Here is a 20,980-nt window from a genome sequence, read left to right on the forward strand (position 1 = left end):
TCTGAATGTAGCCTTAAGCTAATTGCATTCATATCGGTAATTTTGTTTCTTTCAAAGAGTTTTCTCTTTTGATATTTTTTTCATTACAATTTGAAAATTACTAATCAACAGTTAATCACACATTAGGGAAGTTTTGCGTCAATCTTCCAAAAAGATTAATTATACCGTATTGTGCATATTAATCACTAAACTGATTCTAGTATGCATTTAGTTTAATCCTTTCTGCCGATAAGATGGCGCTGGAAAATTATTTTAAGTCATTGTTGTCATAGTATAAATTAAACCCATTGGTCAATTAAAAACCACAGTTTGTTTGGTGACCTCTCCAGCTTAAAGTAAATTGTGTTTAACAACTCTGTTTTTTTACAGATTAATTTGATTTTAGTATTGTCCATTTGGTTTAACCGTTAATTAATTAAATACAATGATTCGTGATCGTCTGACCAGAACAATTGATCAAAGTGCTATTGATCTTTTAAAGAAAGAGTTTTCAAAGAAAACTGCTGCTGAACCTGATCTCTTTGATCCTGTTGACCTCCAAAAGGTTGAGGAAGATGACTGGTGGGCTTACCGTTTCTTGGCTGTCAATTCACTTAACCAGGATGCAGCTTTGGACAACATGGTTCAATCCATGAAATGGCGTAAAGAACATAACTTCCATTCCTTCAAGATGAATTATTTTCCAGATATGTTTTTCCGAACTGGTGCTTTGTTTCAATACGAGACTGATAAACAGGGTAGACCATCGTTAATTTTACGAATCAAGTTCGTCCGTAAAATCAAAGACATACAAAGTGCCATTGAACAATTTGTTGATCACACTCTCTGGTCCATAGATGAAACTGCTAATGGAAATGGATGGATACTAATATTTGATTTTAAAGATGCTGGACTGCAAAATGCTGATTTTGATCTTCTACATTATCTAATTAACGCCTTAAAAATACACTTTCCATTTGGTGTTGATTCTGTTCTTGTCGTAGACCTTCCATGGATTCTCAAAGCTTTCTGGAGTATGGTTAAAACCTGGATCCCTAATGAAGGCGGTAATTTAGTTCAATTCATGACAAGAAAGAAGCTCAAAGAGCATTTCGATGAATCTAATTTACCAGATTTTCTCGATGGTAAATGTAAACGTCCTTATCAAGGTGAGTCACCATCAACACATGGGCAACTGTTTATAGAAATATTTGGTTGAACAAAAATTTGACCACTGATTTTTCAATTTATGATTACAATCAGTGAAAACAATTTCACAAGCTTAGCGTAGTCCTTTTATTTTTTAATCCTATTGAGAAGAGTTTAAAATGCAGTAAAATCAGTCCAATCCTTTAAGATTTAAAACTTGAACTTGCTTTAAAATGGAGATGATTCTTGTCTTTACAGTTTCGCCTTCTGCTTAAATAGACTAAAAATGGTCTCCGCACTCAAGATGTGAAGTTTAAAAGCCACTTTAACTTGCCGGTCAAACATTTTAAGCTAGACCAATACAATTTGCCAAATGAGAGTAAATTGACTTCATTTTGATGTTAAATATCAATTTGCGCTGAGAATTGGGTTCATGCTTTTTTTTCCTCTTCTAACTGAATTTCACTCTGAATGTGTGGCGTCCATGATTTAGTAGATAACAAATCAACTTGCCAATCTTTAGTCTAATCATAAATATTTACTTTAAAGTCAATTTGGTGATTTAAACTATAGAACCGTTCAACTTTACCTGTTTTTCCATGTTTTGCTCTCTTCTTTTGATTATACATTTAATTTAACTTAATTTTTGCTTAATATTTGTTTATTTTCCTCTTTTTTTAGGAGATCGAGTGGTTCCTAATGGTTCACCTGATGTTTATCATTTTGGTTCCAAGGTTATGAATGTTCCTGAAAACAAAATTGAAAGTATTGTTAAAATTTACGAATCCATCATGGCTTGAAATTGAATCAATTTCGCGATTGTAAATTCATCCTATTTTTATCCAATATCTTCATTTTTCCCTATCATGCTTTCATTTTTCTCTCTCCCTTCCAATAATTATTGCTTCAAAGATGACCTTATCAAGTTTAATGATGATAATCATACTTGGTTAAAAACGTTGCAACATTACCTGCATTTACATGCCTAAATAATTTATTATCAACACTGATCATCGCATTTAAAGTTACCAACAAACTGTTTCAATAAGATGTCCATACACAACACCCAAGGATCAATTTTCAATTTTAACCAACTGTCAATCATTGTCATCAAAATTGTACCTTTTTACCAAGCTTGTTATCATCCCTTTCCAAGCATCCATTTTTTTACATAATATTTATAACTGTTTTCAGGTTTTACAAAGAGACTTGGATTTTTAAATGAATTGTAAAACAACGCAAATCCATCTCTTGTTTTTATAAATGTATCAAGTTTTATGACACTCAAGTGAGATTGTATTGAGTAGATGATTAAATGAAACAACTCATTAAATTGTCAAAGCACCAAATTTAATTTGATGGAATTTTTCTTTTATTAACAGATTAACGTGCAACAATTGTCTAAAACCGACCTTAATCTTGACCTTTTTTTTCTCAATCTCTCAAAGTCTGGTCATTGATTGACCTCTAATTGCATTTAGTGAACCTCTAATAATTAACTGAGGAGGGAAAAGTAAACGTTAATCAACTGTCAAGAGCTTGATGATTAGCTAAATGTATAACATTTTTACACTCTCAAGTCCATTAACTATTCAAATTGTATTTAAGATCAAACCTGACCCAATATCAAGATTTAATCATTATAAAGCTAATTCAACTGTAAAATTGTAACCAATGCTTTAGCCCAACTACAATCACAAATTGTGAACAACTTGGTATTTTTGCTTTCAACACTCACTACTTTAACAAGTGGCAATCATTTGAACAGGATTAAGATCAAGATTGGATTGTTAATGGTCAATGTTAATACAAGTCAATTGTGAGTGTTGTCGTTGATTTAAAACATTTTTTCATACTTACTGTAAACTGACAACAGTGACGTAAAGTGGGTAAATCAATAAATTGTCACTTACTAAATGAGCTAATTGTTAACTTAACAGTGGAAAAAAATCATCTTGTGAACAGGCTTTAAAAAGAGTTGGAAAATAATCTCTATTCTTGCTTCCGATTGTTTACAGAAATAAGACAATATCAGCTGACTGCAAAAGCTAGCATTAAAATTATCTTATCCACGAAATTGCAGAAGTAAACATTTAGATATACACTTATGATAAAATTTATTAATAAAACGAAATCGATATTATTGGTAAATACAAAAATATTGGTATTAAAATAGATATTCAAAGTGAGACGTTATTTTTGTATTATTATTCAATTGATTCTTGTGTTCAAGCCTTCTTCTTGCCAATGATTTTGCTAAGTGACTGTGATTTTCGTTTATATTCAATTAGTTGATTTGAAATACGTCTGTTTGGTGGAACGTCCTTTTCAATGAGATTTTTCTTTGAAAAAATAACTGATTGTTCATCTGCTTCTATTCCAATATGGTTACAGAATTCATTTAGTTCATCTTCATCTTCAAAAGCCAATAGTTTCTTCAATCCGCTTTTTCGGTATTTCAAAGATTCGGAGCTTCGAATGAAAGCTTTACTCATGATTTGGAATGACATTTTTCTGACTTCATAAAAATAACGATGTAACATACAAGATGTCAAGAAGTCGGCCTTTTGCACCAGTTTAAAAAAGTCAACATAATTATTAGAGTCGATAGCAGAAAGGCATTTCACAGCAAACTGGACAGCAGATGATTTTTGTATAACAGGGTCAAATCGAGTAACAGTCATCATTATATCTGATCGAGAAAAGTATAACAAAAAGTAGGCACGAAACTCTGCTTCATTTTCACATTGAATTGATCGACGGCTAAAATCATCATAAAAATGATTTAAAGTTATTAAACATTTGCCAAGATTTTCAAAATTTAAATGTTCAACAAATCCAGATGAGGTAAATTCACTCATATTATGGGCACTAAAAATGTGAAAGCGTGTGAAAACCTCCAACATATGGACAGCATCCAAATCATCAAGTTCAAATTGAGTAATTTTACGACGGATTAATCGAAAAGTGGTCCAGATGAAATCATACCATTCACATTTGTCGATATTTTTATCATCAAATTTATCTATTAAATGGTTTAAAATCCATTCCATAGAAAGAAACAATTGTCTTGGAGTTTCCAGCTTAAATGTCGAAGGATAACCAATTTTCTCGGCAAAACTTGGTCCTTTAGTTTTCCTCAGTTGCTGACAAATACCGTGAACCATTTTACCACAAAATATAGATGACAATCAATGCAGTCAATACGTCTTTAACTGGCGCAAAAATGTTTTTGGTGCCAAACTAGATGGACTCAACCATGTTAAAAACTTGATATCAGTTTCGAACAGGAGATAACAAATTTAATCAACAAAAATCAACCATAATCACAGAGAATACTTGAGAAATCAAATCTCGAACAAAAATAAACAATTAAAGAAAATTTTGATATGATTTGTAAGCTAACTCCATCCTTCGACTAATATTAATAAACTTATCAGATGAATGAATGCCCGGGGAATTTGAAATTAGTTTTCAATAATAATTTCCATTTAGAGATTAATATTAAAAGCGATATTTTTTCCTGATTTTTGAATTCTTCGATTTCATCGATGAAATTATTCTGGGATCAAATTGTTCTTCTTAATTTGAAATTAATGTTTGATTTTAAATAAAGCTAAAACTTTGATGAGATCCGCATCAGGTTTGGTTTCGATGAGTGAAAATCATTCAACACTGGCTAAAAGCTGTGTATTTTGCTTTGCTGTTTCAGTTCTTATTTTGTTCGGTGAGCTCTTGTTCCTGAATAGAGGGATATATTGATTTGGAGGTTCCATTGAAAAACTTAAAATTAATCGAACTTTATTATTATTTATCTTATTATATTATGAATTAATTATACGAGGTTACAGAGAAAAGATTGCATTTTGTTCGTCTGTTTCTTGAGTGCAAAAAAATCAAGTTTTTTATGTGACCTGGTTTGAATTCAATCTTTCGCTACAAGAAGGTGCCTTCGATTATAGTTTTTTGATAAAATTTACCTGTGAAAATGTTAATTCATTAAGGAGTCCAGCTTATGCCAAGCCAATGGCCAAAATCAAGAGAACTGTCAATAAATTAGAAAAATTGTTTAACCAATGAAGTGTACTAACAGTTTTTATCAACTAATCATGAGTTTGGCTATCTAATTCTCATGGTCACAGAACGCTGAATAATTAACTGTAAGTCGAACTTGATCTGTAGTAAAAAAACAGAAAACTTTATTTCTCAAAATAAGTGCATTTTCTAGGCGATCATCAAAAGTTACATCCGCGAAATGGGTTTCATGGCAAAATGTGCTTCCATTATTGCACAAAAGGCAATCGAACTTCAAACTTTGGACTCGATTCTCTCAAAGACTGTCGATCAGACACATTTTTAATTTAGACGAGTGTACTCAATTTGCATTCCGTACAAACCAACAGAAACTAAACTTAGAAGAAAATAATTTTCGTCCATTCGCTTCAATTTAATACATAAATGTGACAACTGACTAATTGTGTCGTTTTAGTAACAACCATTTATTAATACATTCAGCCTTTCTTTTGCCAATGATTTGCTAAGTGACTGTGATTTTTTGTGTTACAAGTATATTCTCAGATAATTACTGATTTAAAATATCGTAAACGACTGATCGTTATTTGAAGAAATTGAGGAAAAATGTTCAACAAAAGTCATTAGAGACAAATGATCCGAGTGTATTAAGAAACTTATTGTACATAACTGATGATCTTCCATCATCTAACATCATCGTTATGATACTCAAGGACCATAAGCTAACCACAATAGCGACCAGTAATTGATGTGCATCATTATTTGAACCATTAATTCATAACGTTGAAGGAAACAGTTTCAGTTTAATTCTCAACCATTGTAACAATTTATAATCTCATGTGTTGTGGGATCATAAACATCAACACTGAATTTCTTACCAAAATTTACAATGGCTTTTAGTGGATTGATGAGTGTCGAATCTTTGAAATTGGGTTTACTTCCAATAGTTTCATATTTTATTTATGTTTATTTATTAAAACCTGCTTTACATTTTGTTCATAGAGCCATTCATTATCATGGATTTCCCTGTTATCCGAGAAACTTTATATTCGGACATTCGCTTCTATTTTGGACAAACTTTCCATTCCCATACAACCTCGAAAGTTTTCAAAGTAAGGTCTCAATGTTATGAACAAATTCTCGTCAGAATTATAATATTTGATATATTTTGTGTTATTTAGGAATGTTTCATGAAGCAACCAATAAATTAGCTGCTCATGATCAAGACCAATCTTTAACAGTTTGTTGGCTTACCTTGCATCCGAACGTACTTCCTGTGAGTCATGAAGCAGTGGAGGTAAAGTAAAAAACAATTGTTAATTTGATTTTCCAGCACTTAATTGGTAATTTGCTATAATCAATTGAAATCAACTTTTCTTATATTACTAGGTTATAATGAACAAGAAAAATGTGAGAAAACAATTTTTTTATAAATTCATGGGCCTAGGGAATGGACTGGTAGCGTCAGAACCTGCCCTTTGGAAGGTTCGAAGGAAATTGATTGAACCCTTTTTCTCGACCAAAAAGATTAAAGGTTATGCTAAACACATGGACCAAGAGGTTAAATCATTCACTCAACAATTGAATACGGAAACGGGTAAACCTGTTGACTTGGAGGATCAAATACATAGCAGTACTTTAAATATAATTTTAAAGTCTGCTTTAAGTATTCCTTTGGATGATTCAATCGAAGATAAAAATTCATTGACAGAGCTAGTCAATAAAGTGGAACCGAATTTGGTGAGAAGATCACTAAATCCGCTTTACCATATTGATTGGGTTGCCAAGTTTACGAAGTTTGGTCGATATTATTTTGAAACTCTTGATTTAGTCGAAAAAGTACTTGCCAGGATGTTGAATCGCAGAAAGCAATTGTTAAGTTCAACATCACATGAATCAGAGAATCAGGATTTTGTTTCTTTACTTGAAGGCAAAGTGGATCAACAAGGATTTTTTGATGAACTGATAACTATGATTGCAGCTGGACATGAAACGACGGCAGTGGGTTTGCGTTGGATTTTATTCAATCTCGGTAAGATTACATTCTTCTTTTTAATGTTATAACAAAATTGAAAAGCGCTGACCAGTACAACAATTCAATTCTTGTATCTGACTGTTTCTTAATCAATCTCTTTCTTTCAGGCCACCATCCAGATGTGCAAGAACGACTATATCGAGAGATTGTTCAATTTTTCCCTGATGATACACCAGTCGATGATATGGATAAAATCAACCAATGCAATTATCTTGATCAATGTATAAAAGAATCACTTCGCCTGAATCCTCCGATTCATGTTTTCGCAAGATACCTTGAAGAAGATGTCGTGGTAAAGGATAAAAGACTTCTTAAAGATACGGGAGTTCTAGTGTCATGTCCAATAATTCATCGTAACCCAAATGTTTATCCAGACCCAGAAAAGTATGATCCTGATAGATGGACCCCTGAAAATGCGTCCAAAATACCCAAAGCAGCTTTCATACCGTTTGGTTATGGACCACGATCTTGCATTGGATACCGATATGCAATATTAGAACTCAAGATTTATACAATTCAAATCATTCGTAAATTTAGTTTGAGATCGACTCGGAAACATGAAAGTATTCCTTCCAAGTTTGAAATCACTTTGAAGCCATGTTTACCTTTGGAAATAATTGTGACACCAAGAAATAACAATTAAAAACTGTAAATTGTAAAAGCTTAAATATGTGATCAGCCCATAATGACTTGTTATAGAGTCTCTATATTAGAGATAATATAATAGGAAATTATGAAAGATACTTAAAAATAAATTAAAACGAAGAGACACTTTTGTATCATGCAAACGATTCAATATCAATTTATGTCAAGTTTATCCGTTAGAGTATCATTTGTAGATAGGTTTGTATCCTAAATTCAATTCTCTTCATATTCAAAACATAATTAGGTTTATGACTGACAAAGCGTTTAGTGTGATAAAACTACTAGTCGTATTGTACTCGACATGAAAATTTGATCGGCTACACAAAAAGATAGTATTAAGATTATCTTATCCACGAAACTGCAGAAGTGAACATTTAGATTTACATTAAACGAAATATTACGAGTAATTTTACGGCGGATCAATCGAAAAGTGGTCCAGATGAAATCATACCATTCACATTTGTCGATATTTTATCATCAAATTTACTATTAAATGGTTTGAAATCCATTCCATAGAAAGAAACGATTGTCTTGGAGTTTCCAGCTTAAATGTCGAAGGATAACCAATTTTTGGTGCCAAACTAGATGGTCTTGACCATGTTAAAAATTCTCGAACAGGATATAAAGACTGCATAACTTCATAAAAATAAAGATGCAACATACAAGAAGGCACAAACTTATTCTGTATTTTTATACTGATTGTTACTAAAAAGATAAAATTAATACAATTGTAACATTAAGGCACAAACTGACAAAATTTTACAAAGTACTGAAAGAAGAAGGGCAAAACGGGCTAAAATTGATTGCTTCCAAATTTTGACTCAGTTGGTTTGTAGAGACATAAAAACTGAGTCTCTTTTTGCAATTTAAAAGTTTCTCTTATCCAAAGTTTTCAGGGAAATCGAGGTAAAAGTTGAAACTTGGATCGCTTTTTATACAGGGTGACAATTCATAACCGAGAGACTTTTTTTCGAGATAACTGCCGAACGGTACATGCAGTAGCCCTCATATTTTTTTCTGGGCATTAGGGCCTCAAAGGTAAATGTTTGGGCTACTTTGCAGAAATTCGAAAATTTTGAAATTTCTATGGGATTTTACATAGAAAACATCATTTTTTAGAAAAATTGGAATTTCGACCTCAAAAGGCGATTTTTTTGCATAAAGTCATCAGACAGCTACAAGTTGTTCTTTAAACACATTTATTCAGATGATACATTCGATATTCAGAAAAATCGCCTTTGGAGCTCGCAATTCCAATTTTTCTAATAAATTCTATTTTTCTATGTAAAATCCCATAGAAATTTCAAAATTTTCGAATTTCTGCAAAGTAGCCCAAACATTTACCTTTGAGGCCCTAATGCCCAGAAAAAAATATGAGGGCTACTGCATGTACCGTTCGGCAGTTATCTCGAAAAAAAGTCTCTCGGTTATGAATTGTCACCCTGTACAATATTGGAAGTAGATTTTTCTTGAAACTGATTTATCTAATGTAATGTTAGAAAGTCAACCAGAAAATGCCCTTGATTTGAGAAATAACATTTTCTGTTTCCTCGATCAGTTCGATTTTTAATCAAACCGACTCATTTCTGTGACCGTAGGAGTGTTGCTGTTGGCTCATAAAATTGTTGGTAAAAATCATGGGTTGAATACTTTTTCCAATTTCTCAACAGTCCTCTTGATTTTGACCTTCCACTTAAAATCTTTGAACATCAATGTTTCGAGAATGGCATCACTTACATCCACTATTATTTGGCCAAACGTTAGATTGCATTATTAGCAATTAGCATTATAATATGACTGAATATCGCATAAAATCTGAGTTAATTCATTTAATAATAATTATCCTTCTGAAACTAAAGATTCGTGTGATTTGTGGACAAATAATGAGTTTAAGCTTTCTAACTCACTTGTATATGAGCGTAGAAAGCCATCGGTTTAACTTGAAACCGAACTTAACTATTTTAGAGAAAAATAAAGTTTTATTTATAAAATTAAGTGCATTTTCTTGTTGACTATCAAAAGATACATAGAAAATGAGTTTCATGAAAAAACTGCTTCCATAGCTGACCTAGAGTTGATCGAAGTTTCAAATTTGAATTCGATTTCCTGGAAAACTGTCCATCGGATGAATTATTTAACAGGACCAATGAACTCAGTCTTTATACCCCAACAAACCCACTAAGTCTCAATTCTTAGCTCAAATGTCCGAGACTTTGGCAGCAATCTTTGCATTTCATTTATAAGTTAACCAGAAAATTGGTTTATTTACTAAGGGTTAATATGAGTTTGGTTGTTGAATAAGCTGTTGCTCGTACATTCAAAGGCCAAAAAAGTCATGATCCAAATGCACTAATATAATTTATCAAATAGAATTGAATTATTAATTAGTGTAGAATTAAATTGATAAAAGAATGATGGATGTAACTAATGTCACTCTCGAAATATTGATGTTCAAAGTTTTAAGGCCAATGGCCAAAATTAAGACAAAAATTGAAAAAATTATCAAGCCATAATGTGTACCAACAATGCTTATGGACAGCTCTTAATTTTCAGTTCTCTAACTTGAGCTTCAACTCGGAGTCGAAAGCTCTACTTATGATTTTGAATGAGCACCTTGTTCGTTGCATATCAAGCGTCATGTATATTCTGAGATAATCACTGATTTAAAATAACGTAAACGACTGATCGTTATTTGAAGAAATTGAGGAAAAATGTCCAACAAAAATCATTAGAGACAAATGATTCGAGTGTATTAAGAAACTTGTACATAACTTATGATCTTCTCATCATCTAACATCATCGTTATGATACTCAAGGACTATAATCTAACCACAATAGCGATCAGTAATTGATGTGCATCATTATTTGAACCATTAATTCATAACGTTGAAGGAAACAGTTTCAGTTTAATTTTCAACCATTGTAACAATTTATAATCTCATGTGTTGTGGGATCATAAACATCAGTTCATTTCTGATTGTGAATGAAGCTATAGATTACCGTCACTTCGTTACCAAAATTTACAATGGCTTTTAGTGCGTTGATGAGTGTTCAATCATTGAAATTGGGTTTACTCCCAATAGTTTCGTATTTTATTTATGTTTATCTATTAAAACCTGCTTTAAATTTTGTTCATATTGTCATTCATTATCATGGATTTCCCTGTTATCCGAAAAACTTTCTTCTTGGACACTTGAAGCTATTGTGGACAAACTTTCCATTGCCATACAACGTTGAAAGAATGAAAAGTAAGCTCGCAATATAATGAAAAAATTCTCGTCAGAATTATTAATATAATACTTGATATATTTTATGATATTTAGGAAAGTTTTATGAAGTGACCAATAAAATGGCTGCTCATGATCAAGACCAATCTTTAACAGTTGGTTGGATTTCCTTGCATCCGATCATAATTCCTGTGGTTCCTGATGCAGTGGAGGTAAAGTAAAAAACAATTGTTAAAATTGATTTCACACCACTTGATTGGTAATTTGCAATAATCAACTTGAACTCCTCTGTTGCTTATATTACTAGGTTATAATGAACAAGAAAAATTTGAAAAAACAATTTTTTTACAAATTCATGGGCCTAGGGAATGGACTAATACCTTCAGAACCTGCCCTTTGGAAGGTTCGAAGGAAATTGATTGAACCTTTTTTCTCGACCAAGCAGATGAAAGGTTTTGCTAAACACATAAATCAAGAGGTTGAATCATTCACTAAACAATTGTATGGGGAAACGGGTAAACCTGTTGACTTGGAGGATCAAATACATAGCAGTACATTGAATATCATTTTAAAGTCTTCTTTAAGTATTCCTTTGGATGATTCAATCGAAGATAAAAAGTCATTGACAGAGCTAGTTAATAAAGTGGAATTGAATGGTGTGAAAAGATGCCTGAATCCGCTTTACTATATTGATTGGATTGCCAAGTTTACGAATTTTGGTCGATATTATTTTGAAACCCTTGATTCAGTCGAGAAAATACTCAAAAAGATGTTAATTCGCAGAAAGCAACTGATAAGTTCAACATCGCATGAATCAGAGAATCAGGATTTCGTTCTTTTACTTGAAGGTAAAGTGGATGAACGCGGATTTTTTGATGAATTGATAACTATGATTGGAGCTGGACATGAAACAACGTCAGTGGGCTTACGTTGGATTTTATTCAATCTCGGTAAGATAACTTTCTTCCTTTTAACACATCTTAATGTTACAACAAAGATCAGCACTTAGCAGTACAACAACTTATCTTTTGTATTTGACTGTTTCTTAATCAATCTCTTTCTCTCAGGCCACCATCCAGATGTGCAAGAACGACTTTATCAAGAGATTGTTCAATTTTTCCCTGATGATACACCAGTCGATGATATGGATAAAATCAACCAATGCAATTATCTTGATCAATGTATAAAAGAATCACTTCGCCTGAATCCTCCTGTCCATGCTTTATCGAGAGACCTTACAGAAGATATCATGGTAAAGGATAAAAGACTTCTTAAAGGCTCGATAGTTGTAGTTTCAATTTCAATAATCCATCGTAACCCAAATGTTTACCCAGAACCAGACAAATATGATCCTGATAGATGGACCCCTGAAAATGCGTCCAAAATACCTAAAGCTGCTTATATACCCTTCGGTTATGGACCACGATCTTGCATTGGATACCGATATGCAATATTAGAACTCAAGATTTATACAATTCAAATCATTCGTAAATTTAGTTTGAGATCAACTCGGAAACATGGAAGTATTCCTGTCATGTCTGCAGTCACACTGAAGCCATGTTTACCTTTGGAAATAATAGTGACACCAAGAAATAACAATTAATAGCTGCAAAAGTTTGAATATGTGATCAGCCCAAAAAGACTTAGAAAGATAATATAATAGGAAATTATGAAAGATATTTAAAAATAAAATTTATTACGAAGAGACACTTTTGTATCATGAAAATAATTCAATATTAAATGTCACACTTATCCGTTAGGTTTATAACTTACAAAGCGTTTAAGAGGATAAAACTAAAAGTCGTTTTGTACTCAATATGAAAATTTGGTCGGCTACAGAAAAAGATAGTATCAAGCTTTACTTATGATTTGGAATGACTTTATTCTGACGCCATAAAAATAACGATGTAACATACAAGAAGTCAAGAAGTCAGCTTTGCGAACCAGTTTAAAAAAGTCAACCTATTATGAGAATCGATTGCGAAAAGGCATTTCGCGCCAGATGATTTCCCTATAATAGGTTTGAATCGAGTAACATCTATCATGTTACTCGGGTTAAAACTTATTGCTTTCAAATTTTGACTCAGTTGGTTTGTAGAGACATAAAAATTGAGTCTCTTTTTTGCGATTTAAAAGTTTCTCTTATCCATAGTTTTCAGGAAAATCGAGGTAAAAGTTGAAACTTCGCTCGCTTTTCGTTCAGCTATGGATGTGAATTTTTTCATAAAACTCATTTCACATCAATATCTCGAGAATGACATCACTTTTATTTACCATTCTTTCACCAATTTGATTCTTTACTAATTAATAATTAAATTAAATTTAATAAATTACAATAGTCCATTTGGGTCATGATTTTCGGGCTTTAAATGTAAGAGCAAGTTAGAGAGCTGAAGGTCGGGTCGATAAAAATTGTTGGTTAACATTATGGATCAAATACTTTTTCCAATTTCTCAACAGTTCTTTTGATTTTGACCATCGACTTGAAAACTTTGGTCATCAATATTATGAGAGTGACATCACTTACATCCATCATTCTTTGGCCAAACGTTAGATTTTATTATGGGCTATAATGCATCGAAATATTAAATCATTCAAGATCCTACAGAAAAAGTTGTAGCATTACTTTACTTATGTTACCAGATTTGGGACTTGATTTATAAAGATAAATGATTACACAAACACGCATCTTAAGTGTCAGAATGATATTCATTATTAAATGAATCAGCTCAGGTTACATCCGATATTCAGTCATATCATAGCTAATAATGCAAGCTAACGTTTGTGCAAGAAACACGATTGTAGGAGAAACCGTTCTGGAAGTATTGAGACGTAAAGTTTTAGGCCAATGGCCAAAATCAAGAGAACTGTCAATAAATTGAGAAAAGTATTTCATCCATGATGTGTACCAAGCTTATGGACAACTATTAAGTTTCAGCTCTCTAACCCTTACTATCACAGAATGCGATCGGTTTAACTAAAAATCGAACTGAACTGTTTTAAAGCAAACAGAGAATGTTATTCTCAAGAACATTTTCTAGTTGAATGTTAAAAGCTTGCCTATTTGCTTCGCTTTGTACATAAATGTGGCAACTGAATTAATTGTGTCTTTTACGTAGCAACCTATTATATTCAACCTTTCTTCTTTCCAATGATTTTGCCAAAAGACTTTTATTTTCGTTTATATTCAATTAGATTCATTCAATTGATTCGAAATGCGTCTGTTTGGTGGAATGTCCTTTTCTTTGAAAAAATAACTGATTGTTCATCTGCTTCTATTCCAACATGATTACAGAATTCATTTATTATAATAGTTCATCTTCCTCTTCAAAAGTCAATAGTTTCTTCAGTCCGCTTTTTCGTTATTTCAAAGATTCGGAGCTTCAACTCGGAGTCGAAAGCTTTACTTAGGATTTGAATGAACACCTTGTTCATTGCATATCAAGCGTCATGTATATTCTCAGATAATTACTGATTTAAAATATCGTAAACGACTGATCGTTATTTGAAGAAATTGAGGAAAAATGTTCAACAAAAGTCATTAAAGACAAATGATTCGAGAATATTAAGAAACTTATTGTACATAACTGATAATCTAACATCATCGTTATGATACTTGCGGGCTATAAGGCAATCACAGTAATTGATGTGCATCATTATTTGAACCATTAATTCATAACGTTGAAGGAAACAGTTTCTTTTTAATTCACAACCATTGTAACAATTTATAATTCATAATTTCATGTGTAGTGGGATCATAAGCATCAGTTCGTCCCTGATTGTGAATGAAGCTAAAGATTATTGTGACTTTGTTACCAAAATTTACAATGGCTTTTAGTGGATTGATGAGTGTTCAATCATTGAAATTGGTTTTGCTTCCAATAGTTTTATATTTTATTTATGTTTATCTATTGAAACCTGCTTTACATTTTGTTCAGCAGGTCATTCATTATCATGGATTTCCCTGTTATCCGAGAAACTTTCTATTCGGACATTTGCTTCTATTTTGGACAAACTTTCCATTTCCATTCAACGTCGAAAGTTTTCAAAGTAAGGTCTCAATATTACGAACAAATTCTCGTCAGAATTATAATACTTGATATATTTTATGATATTTAGGAAAGTTTTATGAAGAAACCAATAAAATGGCTGCTCATGATCAAGACCAATCTGTAACAGTTTGTTGGCGTTCCTTGATGCCTACCATAATTCCTGTGAGTCCTGACGCAGTGGAGGTAAAGTAAAAAACAATTTTTAAAATTGAATTTCATCACTTGATTCAATATCGGTAATTCAATTTAATTCAACTTGAACTCCTTTTTTGCTTACATTCACAGGTTATAATGAACAAGAAAAGTGTGAAAAAACTATTTTTTTATAAATTCATGGGCCTAGGAAATGGACTGATAGCGTCAGAACCTGCCCTTTGGAAGGTTCGAAGGAAATTGATTGAACCCTTTTTCTCGACCAAAAAGATTAAAGGTTATGCTAAACACATGGACCAAGAGGTTAAATCATTCACTCAACAATTGAATACAGAAACGGGTAAACCTGTTGACTTGGAGGACCAAATACATAGCAGTACATTAAATATCATTTTAAAGTCTGCTATAAGTATTCCCTTGGATGATTCAATCGAGGATAAAAAGACATTTACAGAGCTAATTAATGAAGGGGAATCGAATTTGGTGAGAAGATCACTAAACCCGCTTTGCTATATTGATTGGGTTGCCAAGTTTACGAAGTTTGGTCGATATTATTTTGAAACGTGTGATTCACTCGAAAAAGTACTCAAAAAGATGTTAAATCGCAGAAAGCAACTGTTAAGTTCATCATCGCATGAATCAGAGAATCAGGATTTTATTCTTTTACTTGAAGGTAAAGTGGATGAACAAGGATCGCTCGATGAATTGATAACTATGATTGGAGCTGGACATGAAACGACGGCAGTGGGTTTACGTTGGATTTTATTCAATCTCGGTAAGATTACATTCTTTCTACCAACCTTATAATCTTTGACCTATTTTAGATTTAAAATAATAATCCGGGCAACAATTCAATTCTTGTATCTGACTGTTTCTTAATCAATCTCGTTCTCTCAGGCCACCATCCAGATGTGCAAGAACGACTATATCAAGAGATTGTTCAATTTTTCCCTGATGATACACCAGTAGATGATATGGATAAAATCAACCAATGCAATTATCTTGATCAATGTATAAAAGAATCACTTCGCCTGAATCCTCCTGTTCATGTTTTTATAAGAGAACTCGAAGAAGATGTCATGGTAAAGGATAAAAGACTTCTTAAAGGTTCGACAGTTCTAGTGTCATGTCCAATAATCCATCGTAACCCAAATGTTTATCCAGACCCAGAAAAGTATGATCCTGATAGATGGACCCCTGAAAATGCGTCCAAAATACCCAAAGCAGCTTATATACCATTTGGTTATGGACCACGATCTTGCATTGGATACCGATATGCACTATTAGAGCTCAAGATTTATACAATTCAAATCATTCGTAAATTTAGTTTGAGAGCAACTCGGAAACGAGAAAGTATTCCTATCAAGTTTGAAGTCACTCTGAAGCCATGTTTACCTTTGGAAATAATAGTGACACCAAGAAATAACAATTAAAAACTGCAAGAGTTTAAAAATGTAATCAGTCCAAAAAGACTTACTTGTTAGACCGATAGTATAATAGGGAATTATGAAAGATATTTAAATAAAGATACTGAAATTTTATGACTTACAAAGCGTTTAGGGTGATAAAACTACAAGTCTTTGTACTCGATATGGAAATTTGATCGGCTACAGAAGAAGATAATGTTAAGATCTTCTTATCCAGAAGTAAACATTTGGATTTAGACTTATAAACAAAAATCGATAAAATTTATTAAAACGAAATCGATATTATTGGTGAATACAAAAATATTAATATTAAAATAGATATTCCAAGTGAGACGTTATTTTTGTATTATTATTCAATTGATTCTTGTATTCAAGCCTTCTTCTTGCCAATGATTTTGCTAAGTGACTGTGATTTTCGTTTATATTCAATTAGTTGATTTGAAATACGTCTGTTTGGTGGAATTTCCTTTTCAATGAGATTTTTCTTTGAAAAAATAACTGATTGTTCATCTGCTTCTATTCCAATATGATTACAGAATTCATTTAGTTCATCTTCGTCTTCAAAAGCCAATAGTTTCTTCAATCCGCTTTTTCGGTATTTCAAAGATTCGGAGCTTCGAATGAAAGCTTTACTCATGATTTGGAATGACTTTTTTCTGACTTCATAAAAATAACGATGTAACATACAAGATGTCAAGAAGTCAGCTTTTTGAACCATTTTAAAAAAGACAATATAATTATTAGAATCGATAGCAGAAAGGCATTTCACAGCAAACTGGACAGCAGATGATTTCCGTATAACAGGGTCAAATCGAGTAACAGTCATCACTATATCTGATCGAGAAAAGTATAACAAAAAGTAGGCACGAAACTCTGCTTCATTTTCACAATGAATTGATCGACGGCTAAAATCATCATAAAAATGATTTAAAGTTATTAAACATTTGCCAAGATTTTCAAAATTTAAATGTTCAACAAATCCAGATGAGGTAAATTCACTCATATTATGGGCACTAAAAATGTGAAAGCGTGTGAAAACCTCCAACATATGGACAGCATCCAAATCATCAAGTTCAAATTGAGTAATTTTACGACGGATTAATCGAAAAGTGGTCCAGATGAAATCATACCATTCACATTTGTCGATTTTTTCATCATCAAATTTATCTATTAAATGGTTTAAAATCCATTCCATAGAAAGAAACAATTGTCTTGGAGTTTCCAGCTTAAATGTTGAAGGATAACCAATTTTATCGGCAAAACTTGGTCCTTTAGTTTTCCTCAGTTGCTGACAAATACCGTGAACCATTTTACCACAAAATTATAGATGACAATCAATGCAGTCAATACGTCTTTAACTGGCGCAAAAATGTTTTTGGTGCCAAACTAGATGGACTCAACCATGTTAAAAACTTGATATCAGTTTCGAACAGGAGATAACAAATTTAATCAACAAAAATCAACCATAATCACAGAGAATACTTGAGAAATCAAATCTCGAACAAAAATAAACAATTAAAGAAAATTTTGATATGATTTGTAAGCTAACTCCATCCTTCGGTAAAGCCTATTTTTACACAGGAGTTATCTCCTTGGATTCAATACTTTGATAGATGATACTTGATTTCATTGGATGAACAGCTTCTGGCGGTAGTTTTGTTTTGTACTTTTGTTGGTGATAATCACAATTATAACTAGAATTACTGATTTAATAACAATAATTATATGAGAAATGAGAAATTGAAGAGAGTTTTCAGTTAATATTTGTATTTTCCTTTGATCAACTTCCTCCTGTTTGAGTAAACTTTCAGTTTTTCACACAAACACTGAATTTTAAACACACGGATTAAATTATATCATTTATAAGATTAATATGGTTAAATAACGATTAACTTTTAAACCTGTGTGACATATAATGTCCAATTAATTAAAAAAAAACTAAAATAGCTATAATTAAACTCTAAATGAGAGCTCAACATGAGATGGTACAAGAAAAGCACTTCGAGTAAAAATAGTCTCGGAGCCTAATTTTACAATGAAAAAGTACAAATAGCGATTTCCCCATCCTTCGACTAGTAAAAAACTTATCGGGTGAATGAATGCCCGGGGAATTTGAAATTAGTTTTCAATAATAATCTTCATCAAGATAATAATTCGTTTGATATTTTCCCTGATTTCAAAATTTGTGGATTTCAACGATGAATAAAAGGAATATCTAGACAAATCTTTGGCCTCATTGGTGAACCAATCAATTTTTTAGATAAAATTCAATATGAAATGGTTTTCCTAGGTCACGTCATCAAGTTATAATGAACACGTCTATGTTTAATTAATCCCAATTTTGTTTAAATCTATTGTTTCAAAACCCTGAATCAATGATTTTTACATAGTTTTGAGGCCGATTAGTATTTTTTCTTGTTAATCACAGCGTGAATTGTTCAAGAAGAATCATCATAATTTAATAATTCGTCGATTTCAACATTGTCGTTTCATTCAATTCCAATAAAATGGCCAAAAGCATAAACAATAAATTCAAATAATTTTTTAGGAGGTAGACAATTAACTAGATCCTTGCCAAGCAATGGCAAAGAAAATTTTTCAAAAAAATACCGATTAAAGAATCTCGTTCACCTCTTTCAGTATCATAAGCCATCAACGATAGCTAATAAATTTAATTATTGACCTATAAATCCAGCATTAAAAATAAATTATATAGATAATTAACTTTCTTTCTTTTCTTTGCTATTCTTTGACTTTTTACCACCACCATTGGATTTGGTTTCTTTTTTCTCGTTCTCTTCGTCATGATCTTGATAACTAAACATTGATTTGAGATCACCTTGAATCAGGGCAACAGACAGTGGAGTTAGCACACAAGCAGGTACCAAATAGAGAAGAGCTGGCTGAGCGTGATTGTATACAGTCATAACAACGATTGTCAAAATCAAACCAAGAATGTAGGCAATGAAAGCCGTGTAGAAGTAGATTTTACGACCTTTTCTTTTCAGGCTAAGGGAAAAAAGTTTAAAATCATTAAGAATATTGTAACAACACAATTAAATAACAACTTACCTGACATCATATCTTAAAAGAAGTGCGATGAAAATACCAGGGACAACAATATCACCAAGACCCAACATTGCGAAATGCTTTCCGAAGAAACCACTCTCAATGAAATCTTGTGGGAACATAAGTTTGATTGGTGCTTCGAAAGATTGGGCAACAGTAACCATAACGTCGGTTCCAAATACCCAGAAAACATCATAAAAGAATAGACCAATCAACAAAATACAACCATTAGCAATTTTGTTCAAAGAGAGAAGCTCGATTCCACTGCAAGCAAAAGCAATTCCAAACAGATTGTTTGCAACCCAATGCTAAAAGAGAAAACAAACGATTAATTTTTCGATCCAACTGAATCAGTTATTTCAGTACAAACCTTTTTCATGAAATACCAAACACCAATAATACTGGAAACAACGAATGAGAGAATATCAAAAGTGTTGAATTCGAAATCAATCAAATTGAAAGGTTTCTTGTCAGATTTTTCCTTCTTCGTAAAGTTGAGATGATATTCAACCTTGCTGATTGGACCACTGAAAAGTTTCTCAAACATTGGTTGAAGAAAGGTGGTCAGGGCAATTACTCCAAGTGAAAAGAAATAAATACTGAGAAGATAATTGACGTATTCTTTGGAGAAAATTTTGATTACCAAATAAAGACCACCAAGTGTACCGCTGGCAATAATAGGGAATGTCATGGCATCTCTTCTAGACATAGTATCAGGTCGGACACCGGATTCTTCGTAAGCTTTCTTCTGCTTTTGATGATATTTAATTGACCGAAATGAACCATAGAAGATAGGTAAAACAGCCATTACAACCAGTGAAACGTAAGCAACGGTTCTACCTTCATTGGTAGCTTTAAATTTATTACCACTAGCACCAGCAGTTACCGTTTCATTGGCTTGAAGAATAATGAAATCCATTAGATCCATTTTAGAAATAAGCTAAACTAGATTAATAAATACAAATATATAAATAATAAAACTCTAATATTGGTGGTAAAGGTGGAGATTTTCGGTTACTGCCAACAATTCATTCAGTTCGTAAATTTAAATGAACTTAAGTTTAGACTGAACAATCAACTGGAAATTAAATTCACTTAACAGCATAACTTTGTCAGTATGCAACGTGCACATAACAACATCGGTTACTAGGGAAGACTGGGGAAGATTGATATATTACGAAAGTGTAAAGCAAGAAAGTTGCGCAAAGTCAC

General features: G+C 32.3%; 7 protein-coding genes across 7 annotated transcripts; 4 read left to right on the top strand and 3 right to left on the bottom strand.

Moving 5' to 3' along the window:
• The first annotated feature begins 314 nt into the window (after nucleotides 1-314).
• Nucleotides 315-2,482, top strand: LOC107360685 (motile sperm domain-containing protein 2). Its single transcript, XM_015927397.3, has 2 exons — nucleotides 315-1,148; nucleotides 1,810-2,482. The coding sequence occupies exons 1-2, from the start codon at nucleotides 425-427 to the stop codon at nucleotides 1,926-1,928; spliced, it is 843 nt and encodes a 280-aa protein (XP_015782883.1). The 5' UTR covers nucleotides 315-424; the 3' UTR covers nucleotides 1,929-2,482.
• Nucleotides 2,483-3,356: 874 nt separating this feature from the next.
• On the bottom strand, nucleotides 3,357-4,295 carry LOC149094202 (germinal-center associated nuclear protein-like). Its single transcript, XM_089267437.1, has one exon. The coding sequence runs from the start codon at nucleotides 4,293-4,295 to the stop codon at nucleotides 3,357-3,359; it is 939 nt and encodes a 312-aa protein (XP_089123563.1).
• A 1,621-nt stretch (nucleotides 4,296-5,916) lies between these two features.
• Nucleotides 5,917-7,962, top strand: LOC112538467 (cytochrome P450 4c21-like). The gene is made up of 4 exons (XM_025160468.2): nucleotides 5,917-6,272; nucleotides 6,342-6,457; nucleotides 6,550-7,192; nucleotides 7,303-7,962. The coding sequence occupies exons 1-4, from the start codon at nucleotides 6,050-6,052 to the stop codon at nucleotides 7,836-7,838; spliced, it is 1,518 nt and encodes a 505-aa protein (XP_025016236.2). The 5' UTR covers nucleotides 5,917-6,049; the 3' UTR covers nucleotides 7,839-7,962.
• Nucleotides 7,963-10,683: 2,721 nt separating this feature from the next.
• On the top strand, nucleotides 10,684-12,772 carry LOC107360669 (cytochrome P450 4c21-like). Its single transcript, XM_025160441.2, has 4 exons — nucleotides 10,684-11,088; nucleotides 11,164-11,279; nucleotides 11,375-12,017; nucleotides 12,135-12,772. Exons 1-4 carry the CDS (start codon nucleotides 10,866-10,868, stop codon nucleotides 12,668-12,670), a joined length of 1,518 nt encoding a protein of 505 aa, XP_025016209.2. The 5' UTR covers nucleotides 10,684-10,865; the 3' UTR covers nucleotides 12,671-12,772.
• Nucleotides 12,773-14,749: 1,977 nt separating this feature from the next.
• LOC149094203 (cytochrome P450 4c21-like) lies at nucleotides 14,750-16,824 on the top strand. The gene is made up of 4 exons (XM_089267494.1): nucleotides 14,750-15,117; nucleotides 15,187-15,302; nucleotides 15,405-16,047; nucleotides 16,170-16,824. Exons 1-4 carry the CDS (start codon nucleotides 14,853-14,855, stop codon nucleotides 16,703-16,705), a joined length of 1,560 nt encoding a protein of 519 aa, XP_089123620.1. The 5' UTR covers nucleotides 14,750-14,852; the 3' UTR covers nucleotides 16,706-16,824.
• A 245-nt stretch (nucleotides 16,825-17,069) lies between these two features.
• Nucleotides 17,070-18,008, bottom strand: LOC149094204 (germinal-center associated nuclear protein-like). The gene has a single exon (XM_089267438.1). It carries the CDS (start codon nucleotides 18,006-18,008, stop codon nucleotides 17,070-17,072), a length of 939 nt encoding a protein of 312 aa, XP_089123564.1.
• Nucleotides 18,009-19,333: 1,325 nt separating this feature from the next.
• Nucleotides 19,334-20,890, bottom strand: LOC107360829 (signal peptide peptidase). Its single transcript, XM_015927555.3, has 3 exons — nucleotides 20,139-20,890; nucleotides 19,772-20,076; nucleotides 19,334-19,708 (listed from the first exon to the last, which is right to left on the bottom strand). The coding sequence occupies exons 1-3, from the start codon at nucleotides 20,694-20,696 to the stop codon at nucleotides 19,420-19,422; spliced, it is 1,152 nt and encodes a 383-aa protein (XP_015783041.1). The 5' UTR covers nucleotides 20,697-20,890; the 3' UTR covers nucleotides 19,334-19,419.
• Nucleotides 20,891-20,980: the final 90 nt, after the last annotated feature.

The sequence above is a fragment of the Tetranychus urticae genome, chromosome 2 (genome assembly GCF_039701765.1).
Source record: "Tetranychus urticae isolate SD_2017Ah chromosome 2, NJAU_TeUrti_SD_1.0, whole genome shotgun sequence".
NCBI classification, from domain to species: Eukaryota; Metazoa; Arthropoda; class Arachnida; order Trombidiformes; family Tetranychidae; genus Tetranychus; species Tetranychus urticae.